Source organism: Serinus canaria, chromosome 20, assembly GCF_022539315.1.
Source record: "Serinus canaria isolate serCan28SL12 chromosome 20, serCan2020, whole genome shotgun sequence".
In the NCBI taxonomy this organism is placed as follows: domain Eukaryota; kingdom Metazoa; phylum Chordata; class Aves; order Passeriformes; family Fringillidae; genus Serinus; species Serinus canaria.
Genome location: NC_066333.1, coordinates 10,355,242 through 10,380,348, shown reverse-complemented (window position 1 = coordinate 10,380,348; position 25,107 = coordinate 10,355,242). Strand labels below are relative to the sequence as shown.

The following is a 25,107-nucleotide window of genomic DNA, read 5'->3' as shown; positions in this document are numbered from 1 at the left end:
ATCCCAGCAAGATGTGTACACATGCAACATCAGATGGCCTCTCCTGTTTTATTCAGATTTATTTTCCAGTTGCATTGACTTACAGCATCCTTTAGAACTTCACTGTGTGATTTTTATGGCTGGCTCTGTGAGGTTTTTTCCTTTGAGAGCTGTGTGGTAGGGGGTGCTCAGGAATTTAAATTAGTTCTGCTGAACTGCTGTTTATTGCACTGAATTATTTTTTTCTTCCATACTGGACTTAAATTCTCCTTATTTACCAAGATTGTGGTAGGGATTGAAACACGAAGAGCATTTTAATGCTTTTTGGGCATCAAACTGTGTGAGCAGAACAAGCTGGAGGGCTGCCAGGCAATGTTGATGTCAATTTTGGGGGTATAATGTTCTTAGCAATGTTTTCAGTGAGAACACATGAACAAAACTTTTACTGGTTTTCAGAAGACAGAAGCTAATGTTGCAGAAAATACTTAAAAGTTAATAAAAACATCAGCTTCAACCAGCCCATAAGACTTTTATTTTCCCATGAGACAGGTGATGTCCACGAATCTATGCAAAAATCACTTCAAAAATGATGCAGAAAAAATTAATTGATTTTTTTTTCACTAACATTTTTAATCCAATTAACTTCTTGGTCTGCTTAAAGATCACACTTGAATATGGAAAATAAACCAATGTGTTTTATAGGATGTGTTTTTATCTCTCATCTTTTTCTTTTCTTCTTTTTTATTTTTTTTTCCAGAAAGTTCAGCAGTACATAGTCATTGTTCAAGCGACAGATATGGAAGGAAATCTGAACTATGGTCTCTCAAACACGGCCACAGCCATCATTACAGTGACAGATGTGAATGACAACCCCCCTGAGTTCACCACCAGCACTGTGAGTACCCACACAGCAGCAGGGGGATGCATGCACACACTGGTTTTAACTCATGGCTCTTGGTATCTGCTGTCTCTCCCTGAGCTGGTTGGGCAGATGGGAGGAACTCTGATGGATAACTGTGGAATAAAGACTTTCAGGGGAGTGAAACAAAAAGGAAAAGACTGATTCATCAACCAGCAAAACTGTGTGGTGACTGATTTGGCCAAGGCACTGAAGGAGCAGAAATAAGGTGGCAAACAGCCCGTGTCTGATGGCACCAAAGAGGATGCAGTTGTTTCATAGCAATTGGCTGTAGACATATCAGAGTTATTAATACTTCGGAGTGAAACCCTGAGCACTGAGAGATATTTGGGGTTTATGGCTTGGATATGATTTCAAGAGGGCTGTAAGTGCTCTAAATGGTAGCAGGTAGCTGGTAAAATTTGTATTTCACTGATAGCTCTAACAGATGTATTTGTGTGTGCTGGTAGTAAATGTGTAGACATTCTTCAGTACATCTGGTTTTAATCAGTTAAAGATTTTTCTTATGTTTTATTAGCACAGTCTTCTTCTGTTCTGTTCTCATGTGTTCCAAGGTATTCCTGGAGGGTGATGGGAAAAAAACAGAGATTGGAAATGACTAATTTTTAGAGCTGGTGGAGGTAAAAATGAAGATTTGGAAGGTGAAATGATGTGGTCTTCATAATCCATAGATGTAGAACATCTGAAATGTGCATGGAAAATTTAGAAATCACAGGGCAGTGCAGAGGTCTATATGCTAATCAATGAGAAATGCTTGTGTACAGCCTGTCTGTATTCATATGAGGGTCAACAAGGAGCAGTAAGTGATGTATCTTAAACAAGCATCAGATCTTTTCAAATACAGGTGGTCTAACTTCTTTGTGCTCAAGTCACTGAACATCCTTGGAGGAATGTTTTTATTATTTATACTATTCTGAATTTTCATTCCATGCTAAAGGGTCTCTAAATATTTATTAGCATAGGACCAAAGTTTCCCCTTAGTTATACTCTTACAAACTGCAGATGTGTCACAGAACTCAAGGAAGTCATGCAGAGCCCAGTTTATGCCCCTGTGGGCCCAAACTGGATTCATGTCAGTTCTGGAGTCTGGGTCCTTCCTTCCCATCTCCATGGGGAGCTGGGCTTGGAGCTGTGACCTGCTCAGCTCCCAAACAGCATTTTCTCACACAGTGACTTGGACATAGGTTCTAAGAAGAATAAAAGGCACTAAATTCCTCCTGAGTCTCAGCAAAATAGACACCCAGCACATTTTTAGGTCTGAGCATCAGTCCCCAGGCTGTGCTGCTGCTCCAGTGGATGTAACAGCACACGTGTGCTCTGTGCCCATCATGGATTCTCCAAATTTTCTGCTATAAAATTGTGGTTAAAGATCTTCTCTAGTATGGTACAATTATTATGGAGAGCCATAAAAATACAGCTCAGGTCTTGGGCTGTGGGCTCCTTTCTCCTGCCAGGACAGAATTATTCTCTCTGGAAGGTGTCTGTGGGGCTGCAGGACCTTGCACCACAGCACTTCCACAGCTCCCTGCTGTGTGGGGGGGACTTTATTCTGCCAGGTAAATGTTTCTCTGCCCTCCCTTTGAGTGAAAAAGGAATGACATCTAGTGGCCATGTCTCTTCAGCACACGTTGTTCACCTGACCCAGGCTGTGGGGTCCGTGTCTCCAGATGCAGGATGGAAGGTGAGGTTTTGGGGAGCAGGGTGAGCTGGGTCAGGGCTCCTTGCACCAGCACATTGGTGCCTTCTGCAGGGCAGCATCTCCTCCAGATGTGCTGTATTTTAATGGCTTTCCAAAGCACTTCTCAAAGCTGATGGAAGGTGGGATAATGGAAATTTTCTTTCAGGTGAATTCTGAGTATTTAATGTCTCGGTGTGTATTAAACCTGGAAGGAATAAAAGCCATCAAGAGAATTACCCACAGAATTGTGTTAAATGGATTAGAAAATGCTACTCTTCCTCTAAGCAGAGCTGATGTGTACCATTATTTCTCTAATTTCAATCACTGAAGAAAGAGTTTTGCAAGGGCCAAAGGGCTTTACACAGTGGCACATGGGACTTCTCTGTAAAGAGTTGAAAGCCAAGGGTGTTTTACAATAGTACTTTGTGATTCTATGGAAACAAATATCTTTGATATACTCTTGGGTATAGCCAGGCTGAATTTCATGTGAGTATGAAAGTATAATATGTTTTTTCTCTTACTGGCAGAGGGAACAGCATCAGGCTGATGAGTTTCTTAAAGCCTGAGCTGAATCTCCTCGCTGTCCTCAAGTAGTCTGATCTGCATTTTAACACCTCTAAAAAAATAGCAAAAATCACTTTCCAGGAAATCTATAGCTCCTCAGAGAGTGAGAAAGCCCATGGTCTCTTTTAAGTCTGAGGACTGTTTGGAGAGATATTGTATATTTTTATTTTAAATAGTTGTATTGAGATGCTGCTGTAAAAACAAAAATAGACTGAATAACTGAAACTGTGGCTTACTCTTGGCAAGCAGCCAGATGAGAGGAGCTCAGGAGCTGCATTCATCCCAGACAGATACAGAGGCCCACCCTATAGAGCTCTTAAATTACCTGTCATTCAGCCAGGGTGGTTTCAGACTTAATCGTTTCTGGATGGGAATGTAGCTCAGGAGGACACTGCACCACGCTGGTGTCACAGCTCATGTATTCAGCAGCAGGAATTAATGTTGCTGTGTAAAATTTAACAACAGGGTGGGAGAGAGGAAAGCATCCACTGTGATGGTCAGGAGAGTCAGGGCACGTGTGCAGCCAAGCACAGGGCAGGGGGAAGGGGCTGCAGGCATGGACCATGGCAAGTTCAGACACAGGCACATCCTGCAGAGGTGTGATGTGGAATGGACATCCAAAATACCAGATGGGCTGGCATCAAAGTGTGCTGCTGGATGAGAAGTGGTCAAAGAGCAATGAAATTACAGAGAAGATCCTTAAAGGTGCAAAATGAAGATTTTGTAAAGTAAAACTCTAAAATTCCTGGGTGCTTCCATGAAAACTGATGTCAGTGGTTTCCCATGCTTTGGTCCATCACCTGAAAGGCAGGGGAAGAAGGAGCCCCCCCCTTCTCAAACAAAGGGCTCTGAAATTACATGGGAGGAAGGAAATCAGAGTCTCTGGATGGAACAGTGTGGAGCTCAAGTCTGCTGTTAACTCCAAGGCCAGTCTCCACCAGCATGGCCAGTCCTGAGGATTACCTGCATCAAGCTGCAAGGCCCTGGGCACAGTGAGGACCAGGTGCCTCCTCTGGTGCTGCCCAGCTCTTTTTTGTGATGGTGAATGTTTTCTTGACCTGCAGTGCTACCTGTGCCTGTGCTGAGAAGCATCAGAGAGCAGCAGCAGTGGGGAAGTTTCTCCTGAGAGACAGCACAAGAGTGGAGCATCCCCTGAAACACGAAACATCACAGGCAGCTGTTTGGGGCATTTTTAATGCTTTAATGCAGGATTGTGACCCAGGGAATGCTCTTCTGGCTACCTAAGGGACTTCAGCCTGTCCACAGTGTTGTGTTCTTGGTGTGACGTTGTTGCTTGCAGAAAGAAATGAAGGGAGGCAACTCTTCCCTCTGCCAAAGAGGAGAGGGAGCAGTGACTCCTCCAAGTGCCCAACCAGCCCATGCCCACAGGCTCTGGGTCAGATAGCATAGAAAAGAGCATTTTAATCCCCCATGCACAGGTTTTCTGTGACTCATTCATTTCTGTGGAATTTTTGGTGGATTTTGCACCTGCCAAGTCACCAGCTGTTGTAAAATATTCACATTTTCACTGGACTGTGTTACCAAGGCTTTGTAGGATTTTTTACTGGAGAACTGGCTCTCTTACTGTTGTAAGATGAAGGTATCACTGTGCCCTCCATTATCCAGAGTCCTTGTTACTTTTATAACAGTGTCATGTCCTCTGACGTGTCTTAATTATGGGGAAATTCCTCAGTCTCCCCTCAAATATTTATCTCCTGTGTGCAAGTGAGTTGTGGTTTTTCCATATTAATATGGATCCATAGCCTCTGGTCAGATGCTCACCTCAGATACAGGGGATGCAGTGAAATTAGAGTTGGTATTTCAGAGATTAAAAGTTAGCTGAGATAGAACAATGCTGGATAGTCTCAGGTGAGGTTTATGTAAGATTGAAGCATCTTTCTTGCTCACAGGAGGAACACCTTTAATTCCAGTGAAATCTTTAACTCCTCTCAGGCAGGATGCCCTTTCCAGTCTGACCCATGGTACTGTTAATAGCCATCCAAGGATTTCCACTTTATCTAAGAAAATGCATAATCAGAGGGGAGGAGAAGTGAAAGAAATCCATGCCCACACTTGACTCATTCAAAGTCTATTTTTATCATATTCAATCAGGAACAATCAGGCACAGAGAGGAGACGCAGATGAATTTGCATGATCAGACTTCTGTGTCTGAAATGTTAATTAAAAGTTATTTTAAATTTGCCTACTGTGCAGAACTTGTTTTTATAGTAGCCCATGTAAGGAAAATATTATTTCACAGGGCTAAAGTGCTCATGATTACTTGAGTTTGTGAATTCTTGGGAAAACCTGCCTGGCAATCAACCTCTCAAAAAAAAAAAAATTTGGAGGGAAAGAAAGGGAAGAAAGAAACTGGGCTATTCAAGTTCTTTAATCTCCTGAGCCTTAGGAGGTCTTATTTTAAGCTACTTTAAAATTTGCCCTTTGTCACTGCTTTGAGAATCTCCTGTTCCAGAGCTGAATCCAGTGGAGTCTGTTTTAAAGAGGCAGCTCTGGGACAGCACCCCCTCCCTGCCTCGCTGGCTAATCCTGACACTGAGCTAGGACCAGCTCCAAAGGTTTAGGACTGGACTGTTGGGGATGGGTGGGTGCTTCCCAGCTCTCAGGGCAGTGCTGGCCTGGGGAAGGCTCCTGGCCAAGGGCTGGCTGAACTCAAAGCTGGTGAGGAGTAACCTGGATTCAGAGAGGCTGTGCTGGGGCAGCAGGGATGTGTTTCAGGGTAGGGTTCATCTGGTTACAACGTGGAGCAAGTCCTTGTTGCAAGCACTTTGGGAAAGGCAGTTCTTGCCAGTTTGTACCTGGGCTGTTTAATTAATTTTGTCAGAGCAGGCTCAGCCCTGGCTGCTGCAGTGAGGCTGAGTTAGCCTGGCTCGTGCTGGGCTGGGTCAGGCAGTGCTGGAATCTGCAGAGAACAGCTCGGTGCTTCCTGCACAAAGGAACACAGAGAGAGACCCAAGTTACAGGGGCTTCTTGGTTTTGGCACCACACTGCCCAAAATGTCTGACCTTTCTCTGTGCAGGTGCTCTGGTTCCTGGAGTGCTGGGGGAGATGTTAATGAGCCCATTCTGAGAAGTGCTTGGGAATCTGAGAGTGAAGATGCTCTTGGAGCATCTCTGCCCTGCTGGCATTGCCTTTACCAGAAATAGTTCTCCCTTCTCCCATTCTGATGTTTCCTTGCCATTTTCTCTCCCCTGTGATTTACCAGTGTACATTTGTACTTCATTCCATGAAGCAAAACAAGCCAAGATCCCCCAACCCCTTCTGCTTTACAGCTTCCCTTCCCTGGTTATCTTGCTAACCCTGCTGTGCTCCACGCTCTGCTCAGTTTTCATTCTTCTGACCCAATTTGGATGCAGTAATCCAGTTTCAGTGCCTTGAACAAGGGCATTAGTATTTCCTTTTTCACAGCCATGGTGTAGCTCTCACTTTGCCTCCTGCTCTGTGAACTTGCCAAAATTGTGGAAACAAAGCAAACAAGCATAACCTAAAATTGTACTCCCTGTTCTGAATGTGTTTGTTCTCACATTCATTGTTTGTTTGAGGAGAGAAAATAGCTGTGCATCAACTTATGCAAGAGCAGCACTGCACAGAAATAGCTGATGTGAACTGTAAAAATGTGATTTTTTTTGCAAGTGGGGTGAATGCTTTCCCTGGGCTCCAGCCCCCTCAGTCAGATCCTGCTGAGCTCCATTTTCAACGGTGAGTTTCAAAATAGCAAAGTAGCAGGGGAAAACCTCAGCTCTTCCTTCAGGCTGAAAGATTGTGACTTCCAAGTGACTGGGATGCAAAGATGCAAATAGGTCTGCTTTGGAGAAATGATATTTAATGGTCGTAGGAAACCAAAATCTGCATCCACGTCAGGCTGCCTTGGGGTTTCCTAAGCACTTTTATAGGCAGATGTACCCAGAAGCATTTGGAACATGGGAGTGTTATGAGAAATCCCTTTTACATGCATGCTCATGTTTTACAAATTCATCTTACACTGTGGAGGGAGAGCCCAGCAGGAGTGGGATGTCACTGGGATTTCCTACAGACAGAAAATCGGACCAGGATGCCTTCAAGAGCTTCCTAAAAAGAGATCTTAACAGGCTGATCCAAGAAAAACTAGTGAAAGTGGGTAGCTTGCTATCTCCCAGGACCTTGGCACGGGTCCATCTGCCTCCTCCCTGCTCCTAGACCTTGGAAAAGATTAAGGGCTTAAATCTTGAGCCCTGTGTACATGACTTGCCAGTGTACAGACTAAAGGTGCACATGTAGCTGTCCTTTCAGGTCTCCCTGTCCCTGTCACACGCCTGTGCCATTCAGAAAGTCTGCAGTGACATTTGGGTGTAGATTAGCCCGGATCACACAGCGCTTTTAAATCATCAGAACTATGCCTGTGGCATAATTTGGAGGCAGTTGTCACACAAGAACTGAAGTAGATGGCACAGGTCAGAGCTGGCAAGGGGAAGGACCAGTGCTGAGGTGAGGGAATGTGCAGGACTGTGTTGTTTTACAGCTGAAGACAAACCCTGAGTCCTGTACAGTCCTGCAGACAGGCTTTATTGTTAAAAATCAATTATGCTTTCATGGAAATTCCCAGATGACTGTGCTCACTTGCAATTTTCCAGTCAAAACGAGGCTCAGCCAAACTACCCAGCAAAGCCTGGGCTGTTACTGAGCTGTCAGCCTCTAACTGAAATAAATTATTATATTCAAGTGAATCAGATATGCCCAGTAGCATTTGGGTGTATGAGCATCTACCTAATTCTGTGTGCATTTCCATTAAATATACAGTCAGTGAAGTCTTAAAAACCACAAATCCGTCTAGTTTTCCTAAATAAGACCCCAGTGCTTATAAATTGAAATGGGCTTTCTGCCTCTCGTTGCATGTCCTGGTGACAACCTTTGCCATGAACAATGAATTTAGATTAAGAGTGTTGGGTTGGGAGGCAGCAGTAACAAACAGCACAAGGAGAATGAAAATATTCGTTCTTCCCATCCTGTTACAGCCTTGTGCTGAACCCACCACAGTAATTATTCCAGGGCTTTGCAGCTGTAGACACCCAGGTTAACCATGATTAGGAAATCATTTACATCTGGATCTGCCTTTGGAGTCCAGCTGGCCTTTGGAGATGGATCCCTACCTCAGTGCAAAGCCTGTCCAGTGGAGCTGAGGGAGTGAGCTGCCCACACAGTTTAATTCTGTTGGAGAATGAAGGGGATCCCCAGCTCCAAGTGCAGATTCCCTGGGAGCTCTGGGGCTTTCCCAGGGACAGCATCTCTGAGTGCCTGCAGGTCCTTTCAGTGCCATGCTAGGGAACACAAGAAACACTTCCTTCCCTCTTGTGGGTGCTCAACTTTTGTTCTTTATTTTATCACCTCTTTCATCTAAAATGAAAGCTATTTCTCACCTTATGAGAAAACAATAATTCCTCATGTCTTAATGAAAAAAGCATCAGCCTCTTCTGTGATGTCTGTTAAGCCTTTACACCAGTGCAGCACATGACGGAAAGGATGAGATACCTTTGAGACTGCCAAACAAATAGAGCTACAGAGATGTCTGTGTATAAATACCAAATATAGATGTGCATATTGCTGGATCCAAAGCATAGATAGATGCTGATGCTAGGGAAACAGTCATCAATCATATCCAAGTCTCTACTCACAGATAAATTGTGGTTTGTATGAATTATTCCATTACATTGTGTGGGTATATATGCATTGATTTAAAAAAAAAAAGTCATCTCCTTGATAGAAGTCTCTTCCTAATAGACCCCATTAATCAAAACCTAAATTTACAGTGCCTTTTGTTTTGTGTATTTCCTTTCAGTACATTCATTTTCAAATTATCACTAAATTAATCATGTTCAGAGCTTTAAACTGCCTGCCACGTGGTAAAGCAGTTCTGGTTCCTCTCCATTACACTGAGCTTTAGTTATTAAGGCACAGTTCAAGGCTCTGTGTTTGCCTGATTCTGCCCTGAACCTAATTGGAATCAGCTAGATTCTTCCTTCTAAATGGGTCAGTCACACAGAAAAAGCATCAAATGTAATCTCGAGATTGTGAAATAAAGCAGAGAAAAAGAAAAAAGAAGATAATTTTATTTCTTCTCATTGATACCTGCCTGGTGGTTAAAAGAAGGATTAAAATGAGGTCATTAAACTTTCCTTGGAGACAAAACCCAGACCTCAGTGTAATGTGATTAATCAAATATAAAAGTGAAGCTCTTCTGAATGAATAACTCATTTTTATAGAATATCTAATTACTGAAATGTCGTCTGCTGCAGAAAAAAAAAAGGGGGGGAATTAATTGCAATAACAATTCAAGAAGATAAAGTTTTTCTGAATTAGGTCTACACAAGAAGCTAAATTGAGTTGATTAAGTAATTTTGGTTTCAGGAACACCGTTGATGGAAGTTAGTGGTAATGAATTTTTCAGACCTCAGAGTTTAAAATTGCCAAAGACCAGTGATTAAAAAAAAAAAAAAAAAAAACAGGAACGATAGTTCCATTACAAATTTTAATTTTCTGTCATGAAAAAAAAATGGGGGGGGTATTAAAAAATACTCTCTTGGTCTCTCTCAGATTGGACACATGTAGTACTTGGTGTAAAATCAAGAATAATACAACCTCCTCTCCATGCTGGAGAGTGTAATCTCAGTCAGCTGGAGCTGCAGCACCTCAGGGGAGGCAGAGGCAGGAGGAGCAGCTCAGATTCCATGTGCTGGGCATTCCTGCATGGGTGGCACCTGGAAGCCTCCTGCCTGTGCAGTGCTTCAGCAGCTGTCACTCACAGGGTGAGTGGCACATCCATCCTCAGCACCACGGAGATCCCTAGCAGTGCATGGATGTGACACACCCATTGGTTTGGCATTTGGCTTTCTAGCCTGCTGGTTTGTGCAGCTGCGTTAATATTATCATTCATATTACAGCATAATGATATTAATAATATCATTTAAATTTTAATTAATATTAAATACCATCTAATATTATCAAAGCACAGAGAAGCCCCGGCCCACGGCAGCGCCCGTCAGCCATCGCTCACCGTCCCCATTTGTCATCAGCCCTCTCATCTGAGCATCTGGCAGAGCTGTCTCCTGGCTCAGTGTCTCATTTAGCAGGGGTTTCTCTCCTCCCTCTCCTCCCCAGTGCAGTCTGTGCAGGATCAAGCCCCAGAGCACATCCCCAACCTGTGCTTTCCATGGAATTGAGCAGTGGGAAGGAGGTTCCAGGCAGGTGTGAGCTCCCTGTGAGCAGGGAGGTGTGGCAGGGCCAGGTGTCACTGGCAGAATCTCTGGAGTCAGAGGACATGCAGAGGGAAATGCCCCTGTTTCTGTGCTGTGCTGCCATGGAAGTGGCCCTGGGCTGCACCACCAGATCTGTGTGTGGGGATCAGATGCTGTTCCCATCATCTGTGCTCTGTCAGTCAGGCTGCAGTTTCAAGGACAAATCAGACATTGATGCTCCTCTATCACACATCTACCCATGTTTCTTGTCTGCCATTTTTCCACCTGTAGCATTTCCCTCAAAAATTGAATGGATTCTTGGAGATTTTATGCCTCTTTCTGCTTTTGGTTATATACAAAATATCCTAATTCTCCTCCTCAATCCAGAACTGGCCTTGGAGAGCCTCATTCAGGTGTCTGAATGTGGACACCCAGCACCATCATGGTTAGGCTGGATATCCACACAGCCCTGGCCAGCCAGATGTCCCAATCAAACACCCATTTGTGCTGGATTCCTTCATTATCTCTAAAGTCCTCAGCGTCTCAGGCTGGGTGAGGCTGAGAAATTTAAATACATTCTGTGACTCCATTATTGGAAGGCAGTGAAATAAATCCCCTCCTGGGGTTGGCTCACTTCCTTGGGTCGGCAGGTTTTTAATTCTTCCATGTTCTTTAGCTTTAAAAACAAGCTTCTGAGGGCTGTCATTTTAATAGGATATATATCTGAAACTTCATTAAGTACATTTCACTTATGAAATCTTTAGTGACATGCTGTGGGGGAAGAAAAAGGGAGATTTAGCAAAGGATTTGGGAGTGCTGTGAGTTTTCTCTTATCAAATGTTTCTAACTGTCCAGGATGTCTTAAAGCTTCCCAGTTGTAGAAGAAAGGGTCACAACACAGAGAACAGCCAGGTATAATCAGAGAATGGGTGAAAGGTTTACAAAGTTTTTTTTTGAGCATGGCAGAGTTTTTCAGCAGAGTGCAATAACAGCTTTTGATTGCTAAAAAGTAAAAAAGGAGAAAGAATAGTCTTTTCTTCCCTGCATTTACAACCCATCTTTTCTTTGGCCCAATATCCTGTGTTTCTCACTGCATTCCTCTGCTCCATTCCACCAGAAAGGTTGTAAACAAAATTTCAGCAAGAAGCCTCTTTTCCATGGCAAGGCTGGTTCATTACACTATTTAATGCAGTCTTTTCTGTGCTCTGAGTTACTGTAAACAGGCAGGCATTTCTCTGGAATGCCAGACTCTCACCTAGCTGAAGGTGGCAGAGAGTCGGGGAGGTGACCTGTACAAGTCCCTTCAAACACAAACCATGCTGTAATTCTGAGATTTTAGGCACTCCATCCTTTCCTGCAGGAGCCCTGGCACAAATCTCCAGTGAGTGCAGGTTCTCACTCACTGGCAGACACTGCCATAATATTTTAAGCATCATTAAGGACGTAGAGAAATGGCCATTGTGGCAGAAGATAGTGTCTTTAAACCACAGAATAAACTGCATTTTCAGAATAAAACACCTGCTTCAGTGGAATTCTTCTACAAGACTGCTCCATCCAGTCAGGAACCCTTTTTTGGCCAGATCAGAGGGTCTTCCAGTGCCTGATGATGAAGTTCCAACCTACTCATTAAAAAATTCCAAAACTCCCCTGTGTGCTAATTCTGAGACTAATCTGGAAATAACAGAGATTCCAATTGCAGTGGAAGTTTGAGCAGGAGTCAGTGTGCAGATGGGCTGAGCTGTGCTGCACAGGAAATTTGTTAAAAATCTCAATACCAGGATTATAGCATATGTAAAAATAAGTTTCAGTACTCTCGTAATTCTTCCTTTCCCAAATACCATCATGCCATCCCAGAGGCACATGAGCAGCTTTAAATGCCTTAAAATCTGAAAAAATTAAATTAAAAACTCATTATGGGGAATGGGCAGTTAATAAGAAAATCCTAAACCAGATTTATCAGCTTAAGGCCCTTCTTTATGAAACTTTATTGCAGGTGCCTGAATTGAAACATCCCCTTCTAGACACATCTCACCAAGAGATACAGAGCCAGACCTGGAGAGTACATTTTGCTCACTTAGGAGCTGAGCTCTCTCACTCAATTTTTGCTGCTCTGGTTTACATGTAAATCAGGAAAATCATGTTTTCAGAGTGTTGTTCAAAGCAGCGTGGTTTTTTTTTTGCTGCTTTGCAGTGTGCAGGAGAAGGAAATGTGAGCCTGACATGCCAACAAATGAATTGATTGCATCCTCTTTTTAGGGAGCTGGTTGTTTCAGACAGTAAAAGTACATTGGAAAGCCCCCCCGTGCCATGGTGGGGGATGCAGGGGCACTGCTTTGGCAATTCCAGGTCAGGATATATCACATTTCTTGGCTGACATTTTTCCATCTGTAGCACTTCCCCTCAAATTTGAATGGTTTCTTGTGGATTTTGTGCCTCTTTCTGCTTTTGGTTATATACAAAATATCCTAATTCTCCTCCTCAACCCAGAGCTGGCCTTGGGGAGCCTCATTAAACCATGGTGGTTTGATTTGAGCTGGTGGAGCTTCCCAGCTGGGAAGCAGAACAAGCTGCTCCTGGCTTTCTTCACCCCAGCCCATACAGACCTGTTTGGGCTCCCAGTGGAGCTCAGAGCCTGGGAAGAGCCGTGCTGGGATCAGCTCATCCCAGTTCCCTGCCAGCCTTCCTGGGGCTTTTCCACCCCAGCAGCTCAGCCAGGATCACAGGGCTCTGTGGCAATGCACTGGGGAGATCCATAGGCTAATCCAGGCTGACCTGATGGATTTATCAAGTAACACATGAATTAATGATTTTCTCAGCGTTCTGCCCCAGCACAGGGCATGGCTCCAGCCCCTTCTGCAGCTGCCTCAGGAGACAGACAAGTCACTTCAGCCTTTGGTTCTGCAGCTGAAGGGAAGCATAGGGCTGTCAAGCACTGTAGAGCTATGATGTATCTGTTCAACACTGTTCTCTTATATAAATGTATGTATATAAGGGAGGTTTTTTTAAGAATGAGGCTTTGTAGGCAGTTCCAGCTGTTTTAAAATCTATGTCTCTATTTTAAAGAGAGCATTACTAATTACACCTGACAATCAAATAGTCTGCAGAAAAGTATCAGCCACCTTTTCCTGCTGTTCATTCCGTGGGCAAGAAACAAAGGTATGTTAGACAAGAGAGCAAATGAAATGTTCAAAGGATCCTTGTCTAAAACTGAAAAATAAAGGGCTGTGCTATCAGATCAGAATTTTAATGTATATTGTTTCCACTGGTTCCTGACATAAAATCTTTCATTGTTGGGTATAACCATTGTTAAAGGTCACTGTTGCAAAGGCTACATCATTTAGAGGAGATGAGATCCCATTTTGGATAAATTCACAATTTTTGTTCCTAACAAGGAGATAGTATCAGGATTTGAATGTACAAGAGTGTCGGTTTACGGATTAAAGGCTTTTGTGTTCTGGAAACCACACTATGCCAGATTTCATGAGTTTCAGTGAGATGTGCAAGTCCCCAAAGTCAAGTAGGTTGATTAAAGTGGTTCTTTATAGCCTTTGAAATAGAGATAAAGTACAACTTTCCTACATGGGTTAATATAGAATTTTTTTTTCTTGACAAGGCTATATGCCTTCCAAGGACATAATTTTAATCTCTTTTTAAACCTTTCATATGAACGTTGTAAAAAGCTCCTTTGTGGTGTAATGCATTTTTATAAAATATCTAAATTTCTATGCAAACTTCAAACCTCATTTCTTAAGATATATTTATTTGGAAATGGTTATCTTGCAGCAGACTGGTGTCTTGTGTCATCATTTCTGCAGCATCTTTTCATACTATCCAAAGAATGTAACATCTGATAATGAAAAAAATTAGTGCTCTTTGTTAGAAATGCAAACTACTTTTTTTTTTTTTTAATATCCTTTTACTATTGTGTGCTCTGAACTCCTGGCAAGTACACAAAGAGTCTTTGAACCAAGGTGAAACCTACATGTTCCTTCCTCACACAGAGTCTGAAGTAAGAGGGTTTTCTTCTGCTGCTTCTGAGAGAGAGGGTATTGCTTTATTCTCCTCTGCTCCAGCTTTGTCTTCATATTCAAAGAGTAAAATTTGTATGTTGATCCAGAGTTAGTCATTACTTGAGATTTTGAAAAATTGACACCAGTAAAGACAAAGTGTAAAGCCAGTGGCTGTCACCTGTGGCAGGAACACAGCAGAGGTTGTCTGTGCTCTAGCCTGAGATCAGCTTCAGAAGTGCCAAACTTTAGGGCTTGCTGTTGTTTTTCAAACTCTTCCAAAGAAAAAGAAACCAGCACATGGAGGCCACGCTGAGCATCACTGGAGCTTCCTGCACAAACTCCCTGTGGTCAGGTGTGTGCCTTGTCTGCACCACACCCTGCTCAGAGCTGAGAGGGCTCCTGTGCAGGCAGGTCAGCTGCTGGAATGATACAGACTGCTGAGGACAAAGGCAAAACTTCCAGAGCATCTTTTTAAAGCTGGTGAGCTCATTGTCATGCACTTCCTTGGGTGGGCTGGGCAAGGCTGACTCCTTCCTGAGCACCACGAGGTGATGCCTGCAGCCCAGGCAGTTCCTCTGAGAGGGAGCACCGTGACAGCTGGGCCTGAATGCATGGATGGATGCTGCAGTAGATCCATGGAGATGTGAAACTGGAGCAGGGATGCTGCATGCAGGGGATTTTGTGGCCATGAACCTGGAAAAGCAACAGCCCAGAGGTTTATGGAGGGGCTGCTAGCTGGTGGAATGCAGAGCAGACTCAAAAAGGAGTGAGGAGGACATCAGTGGTCATCACTCGAGACCTCACCAGAGTGGGTAGTTTAATAAACTCAGAAATGAGCATCTCAAAGCCTGGCTTTCAAAATAAAGCAGACTTTACAGGGGTTTTGTGGGGATTTGAGCAAGGTCATGGTCTCCTTTGCACAGTGGAGGGAGACCCTGGCAGTCCCTGTGTGACTGTCACAGCAACTGAGGGCTGGGAGAACTCACAGCCCAGCACAGCCATCCCCACAGAAAATGATATTGGAAATTAAAGGTCACAGAACGGATAGTAAGGCTTAAGAAAACAGCAATTAGTCTGCTAGGAAGAAAAGCTAAATTACCAGTAGTGGGAGGGGTGGGGGGAAGAGCATTATTGATCTAAATATCAAGTTGGCAGATACACAGAGTACAATCTAGAAGTTTTTTACACCTCTGGGCTCATTCAACCCACACAATAAAAAATGCAGGCCTATAAAGACGGAATAAGAAGCAATCAATTAGGATGGCATTTGCTTGTTTCCATGCTGCAGTTGGGCAGGCACATCACAATTAATGATTTATTAGGAGATTTTCTCCTTTCTCTCCCCACCCCATTTTACACAGACTGCTGCAACCAGACCACAGTTGTTTAATAATTTTTCCTGCTTTTCAAGAATCTTTGTTAGCAGAAAAGGTAAACCCTAACCTGGGATGCAAAACCAGCCAGGGAAAGAAGTAAGAGCATTGGAGAAAAAGGAATTCCCTTTAGAAGGAAGCCTGAATAATTATCTTTGTGTTCATCTGTCTCAATCCCACGCCTCCCTAGGAGTGGCTGCAGTAGCTAATTGGTTTTACTCAGCTGTGCATGGCTTCACTGCCCAGACTCCAGATTTATTGCACAAAGTCAAGTCATGGTGTGAATTCATCATTTGTCCCCCACATCAATCCCTTTCTCCTCTGCAATGATATTTGTCTGCGTGTTTATGTGCTGTCAGGTCTAAATGACACGAAAGACAAATTCTGGGCTTAACCAATTTTAGCACCAACCCAAAAATCAGAATGAATTATTTCCTCTTCAGCAAGGCATGACTTCAGATGGGCCAGCTCAAGGGGAGTGGGAGAAGGAGTTTTGCCAGCACAGGCCATTACAGGAGGGGAAGAAAAAATACCCCACAAATTTAAGGATTTAAGAACATGACAGTTTCAGAACAAATCCTTATCTGAGGAGGGAAGGGAAGTGTGTAACAATCAGCCAGAGAAATCCTTGTGAGTGATCTTTAAAAATTTTCTGGAAATCAAGGACTTCAAATGCAACAATTGAAAGTGAAGCTAAATGAAATACAGGGGAATATGAGTAAATGCTACAGGTATAGGTCAAGCACTGCTTTATCAATCTTGTGTTTACTCCAGCAGCTCCTCTGTTGCCCATTGTTTTACCTTGTTTGAATAGATATGCTTCTCTTTATTTGAAAATCAATTGTAATCTTATGAAAGAGAACTTAGAGCAGAGGGAATGCTGGAAAGCAGCATAGTGAAAGATGTTCATTATCCTGAATTACTCCAGGGTAGGGAGGGAATGACATTAAAGAAGTGTGGGTAGCTTTGAGCTGCCATCCTTCCTTTAGCAGGTGTAATTTAATGTCATTACTTAATTTTATTAAAGGTAAAGACAATTGTGGACAATACACATTACAGCATTTACCTATAATAATGATAGTGGGGGAGTGTGAGAGGGAGGAAAGGCAGACTCCAGTTTGAATTCCCAGTAGCTGCTGATCTGTAGCTGATGAAAATTACTCTTTTCTTCATGGCACATCTCTCCAAGATTTGCTTTTTACCCTGAATAGCTTTGGATGGCTCCTCTGATTCCAGTGAAGGTGCTCTGTTCTCCTCAGTATAATACTTTGCTTTATAAGCACAATAAGCAGTATCCACTCTCAATTCTGCTTGGGACTGATAATTTCCTAGCTGTACCTATCAGAGGTCAACAACAAGTGGATGAACTCCTGGATTGCCCAGGATGTGCTGAACACTGTGGTATTCACCCCAGGGAAAAGCTTTATAGGCTGCTGTGATCTTCCTCCAGGCTTTATATTGGCATGTGCTTGTGTATTTATAATTTTAATATAACCTCATGTTTTAAAGTGTGTAAGCTCTATCACTGTGGGCTGAAGACAGATGTTGTGATGGCTGCTAGAGGAGCTGCTGTAAAATCTCTTGTGTGGGGGCTTTTCCATGTAACCCAAACTCACTGGCAGCACCTGGGCTGTGACCTACTGAAGGTGTTCAGGGATCATACAGGACTGGCACTCTTAAATGCGTTAAATGCAGCTGATGGTTTGTTCTTGATGACTTAATTCTGTTTGGTTCTGCAGGGCATAAGCCTAGGATTGACAGATGAAATCTGTGGTCCTGAGTTGAAGATTTGAGATGATTTCACAGAGTGTTTAACTCCTTTGGAATTACAGTATGATACCTTGTTGTCAGCAGTGCAGCCTGAAAGAGACCGGGGGCTCGCCAGCTTGTCACTGCTGCCATGCCATACAACATTAATTTAATGTAATGGGCAATAACTAGTGTGGATTTAGGAAGAGATGATCCTGTTTAACTAATCTGCTTCAGTTCAGACAGAGTTGATAGTAGAGTGTACATATGACATAATCTAATGGATTTTTCAAGAGGCTTTTGATAAATTTCCATATATTTCCCTTGCTTAAGCTGTGTGCCGCAGAGATTCCAAATTGGGCAAGAGAATGGGTAAAGAACAAGTGAAATCAGGGGAAATAAAGAGAAAAGAAGAGCTGTAGCATGTAGCAGAATAAGAATTATCCTGCAGCTTCCCACTGTTCTTCCCCACCACTCGGCATGGCTGGAAAGAGATGCCATCTGCATTCTCTAATGAAAACTTGTTTAGGACAGGTGCATAGCAGAAAAGAGGGCAAGATGCCATTCAGGATACCACTAAAGGGCAAATTTAAATTCACATTAGCATAAGGCAGATTTAATATTTTTGCTGTCAGCAGTGAAATAATATATACTAAATACAAGCATCCGTAACGGAGAGATGCCAGAGGATGGGGATGGGTTAGGAGGGGAAACAGACTCTTGTGCTAACACAAGAATGATTTATTATCATTTACACAACCTGGCATTTGTGCACACCAAAGGCCAGATTTTAGAAGTGCTCTGCTCCTGCAGTTTGGGGCCAGAATTTCAGTTGCAGACTCCGAGCCAGCCGCTCCCGGCGTTTCCCCAGTGTTTAATTTGCCATATGTCAATCAGAGTGTTGATTTGCAAGTGCTGCTAATAGGCAGTGCTGAGACATGAGGACAGTTGAAAATTTGGGTATGTGTCTTACTGGCAGCTTTTGAGCCCCAAACACTGGGAATATTCACAGGCCAGGATCCCTGATCAGCCATGAGATAAATCAGGGACTGGAAAGCAGAAAAGAATGCAGTTAATGTGTCAGGATGTGCCTGAACGGGACATGCTCCATGGAAATCAGTGCTAAATGAGAGAATTAAGCACCAGGAAAGGCTGTGACAAAATCACAAGAAAGGCTTCAAATAATGAGACAAAATCAGGGGCAAGAAAGAAATAAAATGAAGTAAAATCACTGAAGAAGCAACAAAATGCCATCACTGAAATCTGAGTGAGGCAAAATACCTTGGGATAAATGGAGATAGTCATCCTAAAAAATTTAGACATTTCAGTGTGCCATTTTCCCCTGCTGTTGGCAATTAACTCTCTGGTTGCTGTAATTAAGCAAGAATACCAAGAATGTTTTTTGTTGGATTGCTTGGAGCATTTGCTGAATCTTGTGCAGTGGCTGTGCAGTAGTGGGTTTGTTCTCCTTTGGGCTGAGACGTGAAGTGAGGCTTTGGGGAAATACTCAAAGGACAAAAATAAGGAAAGTCTTGCCTTTTCCTCATAATAAACTTGAGGGCCAAGCTGTGGATCTTCCTTGAGATGTGATTTCAGATATCAAGGAAGCAGCTCAGAAAGCTATTCTGCAAATCCAACTTACTGGAATCCCAGAGGGCGTTTATACAGAAGTAAAGCAAGGAATATCTGAGCCATTCACCTCTTTCACAGATTGCTTTACTCAAGGAGTGGAAAGGCAATGCAGTGTTCTCTTGGGCGTCAGTGCCTGCCTGCACAGAAAGTCTAAAATTCTCAGTAACCAGGGTTCCAACAGAAAAGCAGAATTGAGAGAGGTGTGTTGCTCATTACAGATGGTGCTCTTCATGGGACTGGCATCCCAGTGGGCATGGTGATGGAGGGGGGAGAGGAGGGAGGTGTGAGGGTGGACAGAAAGCTCCCTCCATGACCACCCCTGCCTTTCCTTTGCAGTACTCAGGAGAAGTGCCTGAGAACAGAGTGGAGGTCGTGGTGGCCAATCTGACGGTGATGGACCGGGACCAGCCCCACTCTCCCAACTGGAACGCCATCTACCGCATCATCAGCGGGGACCCCTCGGGCCACTTCACCATCCGCACCGACCCCGTCACCAACGAGGGCATGGTCACCGTGGTGAAGGTGAGGGGGGGGCCACAGACACTCTGTTTGTCAACCTTGCAGCTGTAGGGGTGGCCAGGAGCCTGCAGTTGTTTCGTGCCTTCCCTGCCTGGAAGTGCCAGTGCTTGGATCTGTTTTTCCCATCTCTCTGTGTGTAGGAGGCCCAGATACTCTCCAGCATATGGCACTGGTTCTGGGTTTCCCAGCTCAGCCCAGCCCACCATGAGCTTTCAGAAAGCCTCACATGCTGAAGGGATTCCCAGCACCAGAGCCTGACCTCCAACTCCTACTTCTCCTAGGATCTGAGCTCTGTAAGAGGGAATGAGCCTGGGCTGGGCAGCCCTGCCCTTCTTGAGCCAGAAAAGGCCCTGTCTGCTGTGGATCAAGGGCACTGTTTCACTGCCTGGGTCAGTCAAGTGATCCTCTGTGAAAGCCGGGTGTGTAGGAGAGACCTCAGGAGAAATGGCATCAGTGAGACACCAGTGAGGTCACACTGGCAGGAACGTGTGAGCCTGTCCTGTTCCCTGACCCCTGGGCTATGTGTGTGTGTGTGCAGATGCTGCTCTGCTGAAACTTCAAGGGACACACCATCCTACCTGCCAGATGGTATTTCAGCAGGGTCCTCTTATTTATCACTTCCTATTGCTCTGTGATGATGGTTGACAGCCCTACTATGAAACCTCTTCAAGCTTAGACATGAGTATATGTTGCATACATGTGTGGAAACATGCACATATCCAAATCTATATTTTCTGCTTAAACAGAAAACATTCAACGAAGAAAAGTGCAAAAATTTAACTTCCACTGACATCAGCAGCCAGTCTGAAATCAAAATGCCAACATTTTCACTGCAAGTAGGGGAGGACCCCTTATTCTTAATCTTGCAAAGTGTCAGGACTGTAGTTCAAAGGCACATCAAAGTGAACAACAGGGGATTTGCATGATCAACACTGCTGCACGAGGACTTGTGCATAATGAACCATCCCTTATTCACAACTTGCAGCCAAAAAGCAGGGCAGATTTGTCAAGACACCATTGATGCTGGTGTTGATTTTCCACTGCTGTGTAACCCACAGTGATCACAAAGCAGAGAACCACATGAAAATCCATCTCATCAAGCTGAGCTCAGAGCTTGAAATTGCATTGGATGTCTTCACTACCTCACCTCACCTGATCCTCCTGGGCACCAGGGTTCCCTACCCCGATCTGGCTGGGAGGCTTCTTGGTGTTTTTTCAGCAAGGAGAATGAGTGAAATTGCTTGTGATTAAATTTTCATGGTGAAGAAGGGAGGACTCTTAGGATTCCACCTTCTTTGAAATATTTTGTTCTCTGTTAATAAGTGAATATGCTTAAAGATTTGGGGGATGTATTCTCATCAGACTGGGTGGCCAGTCAGGGCTTGTTCTTTGCTGTTTTGGAGCAGTCTCTTGCTGGTGTGATCACTGAGGTGGGTTGAAAACACAGGTAAAAAATTAAAGTCAAGTAATGAACCATTTATTTACAGACCCTACATGGCTGGATTTTCACATGGCTCTTCAAAGCCACTCACAGATAACTCCGACTGCAAGCAAAGGAGTGACAGCAGGAGCACAGGGACAGAGGCTCTGTGCAGAATCCCACCAGCATTTCAGAGGTGTGAAATGGAGGGACAGAAACCCTTCCAAGCCAGATTTCCCTTTGGAGTTCAGATTATGCTCCTGGGGGCCATTTAGAAGCTGCCCTCAGCAAAACTCCATCTGTATCTCCAGTGTGATCACCAAAAGTATAACATTTCCCTTTTCTGTTCTTGCCTTTCCAAACCATTTCCATAACTGTGCAAGACCCTAATCTTCAAAGAAATCCTTGATCAAGGGCAGAGAGAAACTTCCCACTCAGATGAGACACCGCAGAGTCTGAAGACAATCTCCCAGAGCAGCAGTGGCTGCCCTGTGGCAGCCAGCTAAGTAAAATGTTATTATAAACTCTGCATGGATCAGAGCTGTGAATTTATAATGGAGATGCTGCTGAAGCTTCAGTTATTATTTGCCTCAACTATAACACCAGGCAGATTTGTTCACTCCAGTTAAAAGTACCCTGAGAAAAAGAGGACACGTGGCAAGCCCTCAGCATTACTCTGCTGCAGCCAGGTTGGAGGTGCTGGTGAAGGAGGAGGATGTGCAGCATCTCCAGGGGATATTTCACAGCCAGATCACACACCAAACATCCAGCAAGGAGTACCTGCAAAAGTGCTGCTTTTTAATTTCATGTCAAGTGCTTCTTGGACATGAAAGTGCAAAGTATGCAAGAGTCCCACATGTCCTTGTCCCAGATGTTACAGCTCTGTGGGCTTTTTCAGGATCCTGCTGTCATAGAATCAAAGAATCATTTTGGTGGAAAATACTTCTAGGATCATCAGTCCAGCTGTTAGCCTAGCAATGCCACCATGTCCCTAAAGCCACATCAAATGACCAGTGTAGAGCATTTCCAGTGAGATGCATGGAGGTGCAAGGGGTGAGTGTGGTGTGAGGAACACTGAGTGCTCTGTGCACCATTATCCTCAGAGGGAGGCAGTTTTAGGGAGCAGAGGTATGAACAGTTCTGGTATAAATTGCTTATTAAGGTGTGAAAAAAGTTGTGCCTTAGGGCTGGACAGTGGCTGGCTGCAAGGGGCTGCTGTCCCATGGGGCTCAAGAGCCCAAACTGCCAGCACAGCACAGACTCTTGATTTTACCTTTTGCTTTCTTTTTCTTTGTTTCAAAACTGTGTGAAATAGGACTCAGTGGACACAGGAGGGATGAGCAGATCAGCTCTGGCTTGCAGACTGAAGTGTGGTGGACACTGTTTGGTGACACTGATGCCTCCTAGACAGCCTTTGGGGTGCCTTATCCTGGTCCAGCTCTACTCCTGGCATGTTTTTTCTGCAGCCCAAGTTTTGTTGCTACCCGAAGAAAGAGGAAGAAGCTTAGAGAGCAGCCCTACATTTTTTGGGGGGGAAAAAACCCCACTACTTTATATCAGGCCACATCCTAGCAGAGCTGTGTCCTGAGCTTCAGCAGCAGGGAGTTGCCCACATCATTCCCCATGGAGCTGCTCAGCCTCCAGCTGCCTCTGAGCCCCTTTGGGAGGGAGGTGCAGGGTGGCTGTGGACAGCAAACAGAGCAGCCTGAAAAAACAAGGGAAAAAAAAAAGAAAACTGCAGGAATGTAAATTAGAGGGGGTGTGAAAAGAAATTGAGGAAATGCATTAGTCAAATTGTTTCAAGGCCTTGAATAGTGTTTAAATGGGAACTTTTAGCATGCATTGGCTTTGAATGCACCACGAGTCCATGAGTCAGCACGGGTGGGTGTACTGGGAATCTTTATGCTTCCTTTTATTTATTAAATGTTGGCCCTGCCTGTCAGGAAGCCATTTAGCATGGGGAACATTTGCACTTCAATCGAGCAGAGATTCCGCTGGTTTACCTCTTGCCCCTGAAATTTGTTTCTCTCGTGTAGGCTCCCATGATTTGATTTCCCTCCTGACAATACTGGGTTTTAAACAGGACGTGGCAGGCAGCTCCTGCTGCTGTAAATCCCTGTCCAAGTCGGTGTAGCTGTGGTGTTCCACACCCTGAGTGAGTGCTTTGCAGACTCAGCTCTGGAGAAGGTATTAGGGAGGGTGGATATGCTTCTAAATTTATAAATCATGGCAAAGCAGTTTTTAACAAGCAGAGGTGTGATCCTGCATAACTCAAGCCTCCCTGGCAGATGATTAGCGACTTCCCTCATAATAATTAGTGGGATGGATTAGAAATTATTATTATTATACTGGGCTCAGTCAGTCGTGCCAGCAAAGGCTTTTCCCTCTGTCTGGCTCCTGGGACAGACACATTGTCTTCATGTGTGTGTTGAGAAGAGATCTGTGGCCTCCCAGCAGCAAAACCCAGCTGTAAGAGCTGTAGGCAAACTCCAGAGACCACGAGGTGCCTTGCAGGAGGATGAGAGGTCCCACTGGAAGGACCACCTGCTTAACCTGACCAGGGATTGTTGCTGGCAGCTCCAGCTTTGCTTATAAACTCATTTAAGAGGGAAAATAAAGAGCCCTTCAGGCTCATGAGTCCACAGAGACTGTCCTGGTTCCACAGTCAGCAGTTCCAGTGCTAATAGCACTGCTAAGTGCCCATCCCAACCCTCTGAACAGGCTCCACCTGTTGCATTAGAGCAGCCCTGGGTAGGTTTGTTCATTTGATGCTCAGCTCTCACAGGCAGGTTGTCTTTTGGAAACCACTTAGCGTTGGAATAAAATACAGGGCAAGTGCTCCCTGCTGTTTGCAGTTTTTCCTTTGTGGAATTATTTTAACTACTTTACCCTCCAAAAACTGGAAGGCCAAATCCTCCACTGGATTTAAGTTGCCCTGGATGTACACCTTCAAAAGAAGTGAGCTCAGGAGGAAACAAGATCTGGCAATGATTTTGATATCATCAGCCTTCCAGTCCTGCAGCTCCCAGCCAGAAGGTAGAATTTATTCTCTACTTGGCTCTACACTTGCTTGCTTGTTTATTTCAGGCAGTCGATTACGAGATGAACAGAGCTTTCATGCTGACAGTGATGGTATCAAACCAAGCTCCCCTGGCCAGTGGCATCCAGATGTCCTTCCAGTCGACAGCAGGAGTCACCATCTCAGTCACAGATGTCAACGAGGCTCCGTATTTCCCCACCAACCACAAGCTGATCAGGCTGGAGGAGGGGGTGCCCACGGGGACGGTGCTGACCACGTTCTCGGCGGTGGATCCCGACCGCTTCATGCAGCAGGCAGTAAGGTGGGACACCAGGCAGCCTGGGGGCTCCCCTGCAGCTGGGGGGGTTCAGCTGCACCAGTCTGGGGAGCCAAGCAGCTGAAAGCTGATTTCCAAACTGGCTGGTGGGATGTGAATGAGATCTTGGCAGGGAGTGGCAGCTGCAGCGTGCTGCGAGTGTGTGAGCTCACAGCCCCTGCTGCAGGTAAGGCTGGCTCTGAGCAGCTGGGTCAAGGAGAGCAGAGTTGGATCCTGTGTCACTGGCTTGCTGTGGGGCAGATCACACCTTCAAGTGAAGCAGATTTCTGTGTTGTTACAGAGGTCAGGGCTGCTTCGTACCCACTCTTTGGCTCTGCCTCACCCAGAGTGCTCTGACCTGTGTGGTTCATGCACTTCATAAACACAGAGGTTTAGGAAAAGGCATCTATGTTATTTCTGTTTCATGGAGGGAAACTGAGGCATAGAAAGGCCTGGGTTTTCAAAGGGAATGGCTGAGATTTTTAATCATGCCTTGTGTTGCCTCCAGAGCATTTAGGTTCAACCTTGCTTAAAAGCACAGTGCAAGAGGAGCTGTGGCTAGTTCAGAGCAAGGCTGCTGGGGCTACAAACAGCTGCTGGGCAGGATTTTAAAGTCCCAAATTGTTCAGTGTTGCCTGAGCAGTCAAACACCCATTGGCACTTGGTCTGTATCTCACCAGTGCTCCCCTTGCCTGCTCCCAGG

The 25,107-nt window shown here is 44.6% G+C and overlaps 1 protein-coding gene across 1 annotated transcript in view; it reads left to right on the top strand.

Annotated features, from left to right (window-relative positions):
* Positions 1-25,107, top strand: part of CDH4 (cadherin 4) — a 410,770-nt gene that overhangs the window by 371,320 nt on the left and 14,343 nt on the right. The window contains exons 8-10 of the mRNA XM_050982105.1: positions 737-874; positions 19,467-19,652; positions 24,157-24,410. Of these exons, the coding sequence (XP_050838062.1) occupies positions 737-874; positions 19,467-19,652; positions 24,157-24,410 (578 nt within the window). The remainder of the gene's footprint in view (positions 1-736; positions 875-19,466; positions 19,653-24,156; positions 24,411-25,107) is intronic.